Source organism: Bos taurus, chromosome 3, assembly GCF_002263795.3.
Source record: "Bos taurus isolate L1 Dominette 01449 registration number 42190680 breed Hereford chromosome 3, ARS-UCD2.0, whole genome shotgun sequence".
NCBI lineage: Eukaryota > Metazoa > Chordata > Mammalia > Artiodactyla > Bovidae > Bos > Bos taurus.
The window spans coordinates 19,715,514-19,726,514 of record NC_037330.1 but is presented as its reverse complement, the minus strand read 5'-3'; the positions used below and the strand labels follow the sequence as shown (position 1 = coordinate 19,726,514).

General features: G+C 41.2%; 1 protein-coding gene and 1 long non-coding RNA gene across 2 annotated transcripts; one reads left to right on the top strand and one right to left on the bottom strand.

Moving 5' to 3' along the window:
* Window positions 1-407: 407 nt before the first annotated feature.
* MLLT11 (MLLT11 transcription factor 7 cofactor) lies at window positions 408-5,479 on the top strand. The gene is made up of 2 exons (NM_001076169.1): window positions 408-475; window positions 4,207-5,479. The coding sequence occupies exon 2, from the start codon at window positions 4,213-4,215 to the stop codon at window positions 4,483-4,485; it is 273 nt and encodes a 90-aa protein (NP_001069637.1). The 5' UTR covers window positions 408-475; window positions 4,207-4,212; the 3' UTR covers window positions 4,486-5,479.
* An 891-nt stretch (window positions 5,480-6,370) lies between these two features.
* LOC104971501 (uncharacterized) lies at window positions 6,371-8,054 on the bottom strand. The gene is made up of 2 exons (XR_805374.4): window positions 7,481-8,054; window positions 6,371-7,017 (listed from the first exon to the last, which is right to left on the bottom strand). It is a non-coding gene; the product is annotated as an uncharacterized lncRNA (long non-coding RNA).
* Between the last annotated feature and the right edge of the window lie 2,947 nt (window positions 8,055-11,001).

Here is an 11,001-nt window from a genome sequence, read left to right as displayed (position 1 = left end):
AAAACACGTAGAGTAATTCAAAATCCTTAAATCGGGGAATAAAGGGACACTCCTCTTCTCCATCGTTATCTAGAGTCAAGATTTTTTAATCCATAAACCTAAAATTAGAGGACAATTAAGTGCTCATTCATTACTTCATCAGTCAGCACGGGGGTGCTGGAACCGTGGTGCAGACCAATAAACCTACGGAGATGCTTTAATCCTGTCTCCCTCCCTCAAGTGTTCTGGAACCTATCATTTGAATTAGCCAAGTCAGGCCGGGAGGGGGCGGGGAGTCCTTCCGCCCTTCTTAGGAGGGGCTGCATTGCAGGGGGAGACTGAGCAGACTGGCTCAGTCACTGAACAGGGAGAGGGAGTGAGAAGACAAAGCCGTCAAAGCCCCAGTAGCTTTCTTTTTCTCCAGCCCAGAGCACACACCGGAGCCCTGAGGTACTCCCTCCATCTTTGGAACACGCTAGTAATTCATTGATAACAGGTAAACGAGACTGAGGGAGGGGGGCAATGGGCTGAAAAGATTTGAGAGGTGCTGCTAGTTAGGTTGAAGACCCACTAATGAGGGTGGGGTGGGAACAATAGGTAGGTAGTTCTTCGCCGTTTTACATCTTTCCGAAGATCTCCATCCATGCCTTATAATCTTTTACACAGACATTAATTTCTAACAATTTACGTGTAGCTATTTTTCAGCATTTATCTCCTTATTTCAGTTGTCAATCTGCCTAAAATTTGTCCTGAAGATAAGAAAATTATTGTCATCAGTTATCTGTATCTTCTTTTTCGAGCTGTCATTTGTTCTTTTTTTTTTTTTTAATGACTCTCTAGTCCTCCTGTATCAATCACTCTGGCCTCTACTTCCCTGTATTTTCATTTTTTTTTCTGTCATGTTCCATTGATGTGTCTACCCTCACCCCAAACTTATTTGTCTCCATAGAAAGGAGTTTGGGGGGAGAGATGTGATAATACTGAGCTTAATCCTGACTTTTCTTTTAAATCTTCTTCTCCTATTCCCAAACCTTTGCTCGGAAGTCAGTTTGAGGTAGGAAGGTAGGGACCTCTGTGTTGGACAACTGCCTGATTTCGTATTGCAATCAGTACAGTCCACAGGAGCTAGATATGGGGGCAGATTTTGGAAAGGGAATGCTTCATTGTAGCTCAGTAGAGTAGGTGGGGGAAGGACATGGCTAGTAGGAAAATCCAAGCCCAGAATGAGACACCTATAATGAGATGCCAGGGAGGTTCCATTCCCCTCCACCATCATCCCTTGTCCCCTCTATGGTGGCAGCATGACACAGCAAGGCCCTGTTGGGTAGGCCCTGGATTCCCACAGAGGGTCTGGACAAAGGGTATTTGGGCGTGTCCTTGTGGCTCAGAGAGAGCCACTTTATGCTGTATATTTGCTAATTGTGTATCTCTAAGAATAGATGGTGATATTTAGAAGTTATTATTGCCTATAACAAGTGAATAATTTAAAATGAAGGATAGTGGGAAGCATTTATTGAGCATATATTGTGGTACAAGGCACTATCCAAGCCCTTTGAGATAAATAAATGATATAAAGATAGATGAGGCATGGATAGAGAATATTTGGGGAAGAGAAAGCTAGCTGAAAAGGAACCTTATGCAAAATTCAGGTACTTGGGAATTAAATCCATACTATATTAAAAATGTCATTGCTAATGCAAATTTTAGCTTCATTTTTGGTACAGCCAATATTCTTGACTTGATTTTAAGTGCTGATATGCTTGATTGAGTGCCTTTCTGAAATGCATTTGGTACCACATACATGTCTCTGAGTCAATGAATGGCATGGCTAGGGATTTGGGGCTTTTTAAGTTATTATTTTGTAAAATTTCCTTTTGCTTTTTTAATTTCAAGAGTAGCTCTGCCAGACACTCAGAATTGGTTGGATGGTTTTTATACATACACTGGTTGAAAAAGGAGTCAGTTTGTCAAAGAGCTTTTTCCCTTTCTCAGATCCTATCTTCCTCTCTTCTGCCTTTTGCATTTTCGCCATTCAGATACTAATCACAGGAATAATCAACACCAAACCCACTGAATGTCTGTTCCTCAGGAAGTAAGAATTCTTGCCAGTGCTGAGAATACTGGTATAGGATTATATCAAGCTGCAGCCAACTATGTATAACACATCAAAAAAGGGTCAGACTGGAAATTATGAGACCCTATCCAAACTGACTGGATAATTTCTAAGGTGTTTTCTTGTTTTAAAATCCTATGCTTCCCTCTCCTCCTCCATGATTCTATTCTTTAAAGAGCCTATTTAAAATAGAATTTCTAAAAAAAAGGTTGGGGGAGGAGGACCTCCCCGGCGGTCCAGTGGTTGAGACACCACGCTTCCAGTGCAGGGGGTGAGGGTTTGATTCTGGTGGGGGAACTCAGATCCCATATGCTGCATGTTATAGCCAATAAATAAAAAAAATAGGATTTCTTAAAAAAAAAAGAGAGAGCCTATGATGTGCTCAGCATTATATTAAGCTAACTCTGGAGGAAATATAAGAGAGACCAGCTAGATAGGCAAACTAGTACTATTAATTAAAATCCCTCTGGGAAGGTTTACTTCTTACAGTCTCTACAGTCCCAGACTAAGCCAGGGTTAGTTGGTTTATAGGAACTTTTTTTTTTTTTTTAATAGCTTTCTGTGCACATGTCTCTGCAAATTACTGTGGAGATGATCAGCGCTGAATATCATAGGATGATGACCTCACCTTTCCAACATGCTCCCCCACCCTTTTCCAGTCCCCAAATTACTCTCCTTCTAAGCAGCTTCTCTGCTGAGTAATGCTCAGTTCTCAGGGTTTATTTTGGAGCTTTCATCTAAGAAGACAAAGAGCAACTCAGAATTCACTTTTAATATTGAAAATACCCTAGTCTACCCACTTAACATTCCTAAAACCCCTATACTCGCATATAACCGTACATTTATGGGGGCATTTTGGAACTTATTTAAGGTCACTAGGAGTCTCAAAGCTTGGTGAAAGCCAATGGAGTGTGTTGGAGGAAAGCCTTTTTGAGATGGGTGAGATGGGGGTTCTATTTTTAGAGGCAGTGGAATGTTCTTTCTGCTCCTTTGGAACATTTCAACTAATGCTTCTTGCCCCTTCCCTTGGTTAGTAAGCAACAGGGAGGTCGCAAGGAGGTGTAATAGTCTAACTTGAGGGTGTGCATGGGACACACAGGAAAGATGAAAGGAGTACTCATTAGAACATGGAAAAGTAATCTATTAAAGGATCTTCTCCTTCTAATCTAAACTTTCCTGAAATTTCCAATCCATTTGCTGTATCAAGTGTATTCTAGCACTGAGATCAGAGAAAAGAAATCCTGTTATAGCATAGGAAAATTAACTTTAAGAACCCAGGTTTTGTTCTGAAGGAGAGGTAGGCTAGAGAGAAACAGATAGGCTGTAAGATTTATCTGTGGGCTTATAAATGGGAGTGGGAAAATATTCAATGTATTACATACTGAGGGAAAATTAGTCAGCAGCTTTGGATGTTTTTTTGTGTGTGTGCAAAGCCCAGCACTTGTGAAGGTGTAAAGTAGACTGGTTTTTACTTGGGGAAACTCTCAGTCCCTTGAAAGAGTTATTATCCTTATATAAAACACATAACAGTGATCTGTAACCTCAAACTGATGTAGTCAGGTAAAACTCTACAAGGCATTGTGGGAAATATTGCAAGAAATAGGCTAGATGGAGTTAAGTTTAAGGATGTCCTCCTGGAAGAAGTGAGTTTACCGTAGGGTTTAGAAAGCAGGGAGGAAAATAGAAAAATCATGGACATGGAAACCCTCTTCAGAGGTACCATGACCTATTAAACAGGAAGAAATCAAGGATATGAAATATAGTAAGAGGTCAATGGAGATTCCTCTAGGGACTTGAATGGAGCCTTGAAATTTGGATAGTATTTAAGATGGAGAGCGTAGAGTTAAGAGACAGGAGTAAGTATAGCTGTAGCATAAAATGTACTAGGAAATATGGGGCCAGATTCTGGAAGGCCTTGAAAACCAGACCCAAGCAGTAGGTAGTAAATAAGTTATTCCAAGATGGGGCAGAGTTAGGAAATGGCAGGAAAAGGTAATAGAGGCAGATTCCTGAAACTTGTCCTGGTTGGATTATGTACAGAGGCAAATGGGAAAAGGCCATGGGCCACAAAGAGGTGGCTGTAGCATGAATACTGATAATTGGTTTCTTTCCAGGAAGTTATGAGGGACCCTGTGAGTAGCCAGTACAGCTCCTTTCTTTTCTGGAGGATGCCCATTCCAGAATTGGATCTGTCGGAGCTGGAAGGCCTGGGTCTGTCAGATACATCCACCTACAAGATCCAGGACAGCAGCGCTGCCAAAATGACGGGGAAAGCACCGGGAGCAGAGCAGGAGAAAAACCCAGAAGGCGATGCCCTCCTCGAGTACAGCACCTTCAACTTTTGGAGAGCTCCCATTGCCAGCATCCACTCCTTCGAACTGGACTTGCTTTAAGCCCAAGACCTCTCTCTTCCACCACTTTGCCCTCATTGCCTGACGTTTCAAACCCCCTTCCTTCCACCCTTTTCCCCTATCAATCTTGCTGTCTCCCCTCTACTGTGTTGAGGTGGTGCTGATGAATCTGCCTGAGTTGTGTTTTATGTATTTATTTATTTATTTATCTTACCAGTTTTTCCCCAAAGTCCTCAAGTCACAAAGTAAAGGGTACAAGCAATGGAGTATTGGTCACAGGGATCCCTCCTTTCCTTCCCCAGACATTAAATCCAGAAAAAAGACTGGTGAGGCCACAACTGAGTTGTATAGCAGTGTAAAATGGAGGACTGATTTTTTTTTTTTTAGTTCACTTTAATCAGCTTTCAGAGATTGCTCAAACCTTCCTAATTTGTTGTTCCAAGCCAAGAAACATAAATATTTCTTCAGGGGTTGGTGAAAACCCTGTAAAATTTGAGATTATCTGCTATAAAACTGTAGGGTTTCTAAAAGGTTAAGGTGATCCTGCTGCTTCTTGTGATATACTTTTTTTGCAGAGAAATTAGGGGCAGTTGAAGGTATGAAACAAGAGGAAATAACACAGTGTGGGAGATGATAAGAAGAAAGCCCTGAATCATTTCAGAAAGTTATACTCTCTCAAAAGTTGTTCCTTCTTTAAACCTACTCAATTTACAATTTTGTTCCTGTGGGCTGAAAATGCTAGCTGAGGAAAATCAGATTTCAAATCTTAAAATGCAATCTTGCTGTTATGATAATTTCTAAGATTTTAGTCTCTAAAAGGCATAGGCATGGGCCTTAGTATTTTAGTTTTGCCCTCCTGCATTTTCAGTGTAGGATACTGATCAAATGGGCCTTGGGCACAGTTCTTCAGCTCCCTTGACACTATGAAATGAACAATCAACTCTGACCCTACACCATGTCTCCATTCCTCCCCAAATTATTGCTGATTTGTGCTGCCATTTAATCACTTCTTTAATAAAGATATTCAATCCCAGGACTGGATTCTAGTTTTCTCTCTTCACAGGAAGCAGCATAGATCTAAAAAATTAGCTTTGCTTCCATGTTCAGCTTATATATTTTATCTGATGTTCAACTTTGAGGAAGAAGGATTTAAGTAGCCTTTATACATTATAATGATGAACTTCAGGTTGAACAGATGTTACAAGGGTGAAAACAACTTAAAAAAATTATTTTGGGGAAAGCTGTAACCAACCACTCTTGTGCTTGCCCACTGACTACCAATGTATTAGGCAGTAATTCCAGATGCTGCAGAAGGCACCTGTGACATTAAATCTGCACTTCATTATCTCAGCCTGGGTCTCTAAGAAAACAAACGACTTAACCCAAATATGTTATATGCTTATACTTACAAGTCACTTCATTAAAAAAAAAAAAGTTATTTGGGGTAATTTATAAGTAGATTATGAATGCCTACTGTATGAGACACCGAAGAGGTTATAAACAAGACTGATTTTGACCCTCAAAGATGCTGTAAACACCAACTTGGGCAATAAGCCAAAGAAGTCCTTTAAAGAACATGAACAGGATCTACGGAAATTGAGAAAAGGGATGGATTGGGAGTTTGGGATTAGCAGATGACAATTATTACATACAGAATGGATAAACAGGTCCTACTGTATAGCGCAGGTAACGATATTCAATACGTTGTGATAATCCATAATGGAAAAGAATATAAGCATATATATATAGTTACAACGGAATCACTTTGCTGTACAGCAGATATTAACACAGTACAGCAGATATTAACACACTATCATCTATACGTAAATAATTTTTTTTAAAAAGCACGTAAATCTTCCCCATAGGCTTTGAAAAGCGTTGATGGTCTCCACCAAGCCAAAATCGAATAAAGAGTGGAGCAGTGATGTCTCCTTTTCTATTTATTTTCAAAAGTCTTCTTTCCCAGCTTCGCGCTGTCCTTTAGTTCCTGGCGAATGGTAGGTGGAGATGGGAATCAACTGGTAAGTAAGGTGCCTTAATGAATTTGCAATTCCTGCTCCATCCTCTTCTAAGCCCCCACCAAGAAATAACTGTTGACCGCTTGGCTCTAGGATCCTTACGTTCAGGCTGTAGCGGAAAACATGTCCGTCCGGCAGAAGAGCTCAATTCACGCGCAAACCCTGCAACGTCCCAGACATCTTCACCCGAGGGTGGGACTGCGAAACATGGCGTTCCTAAAAACACCCAAAAAACAGCGGGACAGATGAGCAGAATCCGATTTCACCAGGTTCTTGGCGCCAAAACAAACCATCGGGTCCGTCCCCTGCCGGACCTATACGACACGTAATCGACAATCCTCCGCCTTGCTAAATAGTCCTGTCTAAAACGTCTCGAATACACACTATTTTACCTCAAAAGGCCTTCTGAGGATAGACAGTGACCTCTGGGGCGCATCATCGTCCTGTTCGAATACATATACGGTTTTCCTATCATTTTCTCTTCATAGATTCCTCCGCCAGAAATTATATTCGCCGAGTCTTCACTTCCGGGTCCGCCATTTTGCTGCCTCCATTTCTTCACGAGGGGGGGTTAAAGGCCCCCAAAATATGCATATGTGAAAAGGCCAAAAAGTAACCGTCATTGACAGGGAGTCTTAACTAGAAAAGGAAACAGGACAAAACTGGCAGGCTCGGTGAAAGCACAGCCGGCAGCGTCCCGGACGAGGAGGTGAGGGGGAAAAAGAGATGCGTGGGCTCAAGGGGGCGTCAGGGCTGGAAGGGAGACTGCCGAGAAAAGTTGCACCGCTTCCCAGCTCGGCCCCGAACTTCTCGGTGCAGTCGGAGCGGCGCCCCCTCGCCAGAGCGGGGGCGGCTGAGGGAAGGAGAGGAAGGGGATGCTGCCGGGAGGAAGGGGAGGGGACTGGGAGGTGAAGAAGGGGGTGGGTGTAAGACCTGGGGCTGGGGAGCTGGACCGAGGGAAGCCAAGGCCACAGAGGTGACCGCTAGGGGGCAGCGCGGCGCGCGGGCTGGGGGCTAACCTCGAGGCTGAGACCCTGGCTCCCTGTCCCTAGTCGATCCTTCTTGCAGAAAGACTGAAGAGAAAAAGGATTCCCTAACTCTCTGATCCCAGAAATAGCCTAAAGATTATGAATGAGCTCAGCAATCTGAGCAAGAGCAGTGAGGGCTCCGCCTCCAGTTCTTGCACAGTTTGTACAGCTGGCGGAGCAGTGGGGACGTGTGCAATAGAAAAAGGTCTTCAGATCATGGACTCTTCAATTCCATTTCTCCTTCCCTAACCATTCTCCTTTTCTCACAGATTTTCTTGAGCCCGCAGACATCGTCCCATTCTTCTCTCCCTTTCCAGAAGGACCTTTCTCTCTCATCTCTCTTTTTAAAACATCTATGGAAAAGAATATTCTATGATTTACCTTCAGCAACTTAACATTTTTGGCCATCTGAGACTGTATTTTCATTGTACCATTTGATCCACCCAGTCCACAAGAGATGTTCTTAAGCATCTATGTTCATATATGCTTTGAGAGCAGTGAAAGAAGTGCCCCACCTAAATTTTTGTATCAACAGGCGAAATTACTCTCTTGTAATAGAGTATGTTGTTGTGAAGAGCTCAAGCACTTCATCAGTTATTAAAAAACACTTATTGAAAATTCTTGTGTGTTCGTTTGGGAGGGGAAGTGGATGCTCTGTTATTTTATTCATCTCCAAAATCCTGGGAGGCAAGTTAGATCAGTAGGGAAAGTGGAGGTACATTCACTAAGGGAGAATGTTTTCCTTTTGTTTTTAGTAATCAAGGGAGCTCAGAAGTACCTAGACTGTCTCTTATCCTTAGGCTGCATCTCTCATCTTGTGGTATATGGGAGAATGACACATAGAGCCCCCAAAATGCCATTATTTTAAAAATACATTTTACTTTTAACTTAAAAGCAAAGAGTGAGAATAAGGGAAGAAAAGAACCTTGAATACATATCTAGGAAACTTTTTTTTTTCCTATCAAATGATGAATGCAACAGCCTATTCACATTCTGACCCCAAAGTTTAACTTACAATTTATAATAAGAAATAAGGTTTTTGGTGGCCTGTTTAAACAATGGGATGAAACATTTGGGTCACTTGTCATTTAGAGGTACTGATACACAGACTCATAAATATGATTTGAAAGTGATAAAATTGACATATATATGAAGGCAGACTGTAGTGGACAAAATTGAGGGCTCAAAAATATTTTGTTAGAGTTCAGGAGCTAAGGACACTAGTTGCAGTGGGATTAAAATCGACTTAATTAAAGGATCTTGTCTTCCAGAAGTATCAGCTTCCCAGGAATGTGAAACAAACTAGGTATCTCCTTAAGCAGATACCTCAGCCTACGACTGAATATTTTTTTGTGGTAGAGAATAGAGCTGAAATTTCAATATTAGGAGAATTTAATCTGCTGCATGTCAACATTTCTCAACATTCCTGTGTAGGACTTTCTTTCCCTTTGTAATCAGTTATCGTAGAGGTGTTTTGGGTTTTGTTTTGTTTTTCATTTTTTGAGGGGGAGGTGAGGGAATGTGCTGTGTGACTTGAGGCAGGATCTTAGTTGCCTGACCAGGGATTGAACCCAGCCCTAGCAGTGATAGTGTCAAGTCCTAACCACTGGACCGCCAGGGAATTCCTATAGAAGTGTTTAGGGCTTGGCGATACTTTTTTTATATATAGATATAACACATTGGCAGGCAGATTCTTAACCACTGGACCACCAGGGAAGTCCAGAGGAGTGTTTTAATAGATTGTTCGGGTAATGGTGATTATTCTTCTTCTATGTTACACAAAAACCCAACAAGTGGCAGGTGATTTCTTAAAAGTTAGTTGCAGTGAGGAATCTGAAACCATGTCAGTGAATGTTTTATACTTGATTACCTTAAAACCCATTGATGTGCTTTCCTTTGAATCACACTTTTTACCTGTATATTTTGTGACATATATGGGTCATTTGAAAAATATTGGTTCACCAAATAATGCCCATCATCCAAATGATGTATTTTATACAATATTTAAAAATCACAGTTATTAGTATCACCACCGTTTTATCAGAAAAGTTTATAGGGACTTCCTTGCTGGTCCAGTGGTTGAGAATTTGCCTGTCAATACAAGAGACATGGGTTTGATTCCTGGTCCAGGAAGATTCCATATGCCACAGAGCAACTAAGACAAAAAAAGTACAAGATGAAAGCAAATAGATAATAAAAATTAGATTTATCAAGAACAGCCATTTCCTCACTGGTTGGAAAGTTTGTAATATGTGGTGATTATATACCATTCAGACAATTCTCCATCGCATATAGGAACTTATTATCCTCTGCAACTCTGAATTTATGCCCAGGCCTCTTTCTTATTTACTTTACAACAACTATCAATTTAAATGGCCATTTTGGTTGCTTTTTAAGACAATCTCCATCATTTATTGCCTTTGATTTCATGTGTTTAACACAGCATTTTTTTTTTTGGCTGCGCTGGGTCTTCTTTGCTACACTTGGGCTTTCTTCACTTGTGCAGACAGGAGCTACTCTTTGTTATGGTGCATGGGCTTCTCTTTGTGATGGCTTCTCTTGGGTGGACCAGGCTCCAGGGTGCTCCAGCCCACGGGTGGATGGGCTTAGTTACTCCCCAGCACGTGAAATCTTCCCAGATCCAGGGATTAAACCCACGTCCCCTGCATTGGCAGGCAGATTCTTATCCACTGCACCACCAGGGAAGTGACAGAGTTGACTGTATGCCTTTTATGAGGAAAAAACTCTCCTACTCAGATGCTTTTATTTTACTGTGAGCTTTCACAACAATTTAATAATGCCAGCATTATTAAGTGAAAAACTGTAATGATTTTAGACGTAACTGTACCTTTAAACAAAGTATATAATCTGGCCAAACTGATGACTTTAAAAAACTCTAGGTATTGCTGAGGCACCTCTGACAGGTGCAGTGACATCTCTGTTCATTTTTGAAAAAGTGTCCTCCACATACCCAAGTCTCAATATCCTTGGTTTGTCTATTCATTTTTGTGTAACACATTATTTCTACCCATGGTTGTTTTGAAGGGATGCAATGCTGTTTTATTGAGTCCTTAAGCTAGAAAGGCAGCAATGTGTTTCATGTATTTTCAAAGTATTTTACTGGAGATTGAAAGTGAGGGAACTACGATTTAGGGCCTGAAACTTTGCAAATACCTGACAATTTGTATTGAAGTAGAAAAGAAGTGCCTTATCAGATAGTCCACTTGAGAAGTATCTTACTTGTATTAGAATATGTATTCTAATACAAGAGGTCTTCTAAAAATATTTTTACAGGCATCTTTCCTTGTGTTTGAGTTACAGCTTCCTGAAAATTTGTGTTCCTATGTATAAAGATGTCTTTGGTGGACTTAGGGAAGAGGTTGCTAGAAGCAGCAAGAAAAGGCCAAGATGATGAAGTGAGAACATTGATGGCAAATGGTGCTCCATTCACCACAGACTGGGTAAGCTTTCTTAATTATTCCCAGCGTGTGCTGTTAGTAGCCTTTTTCTAA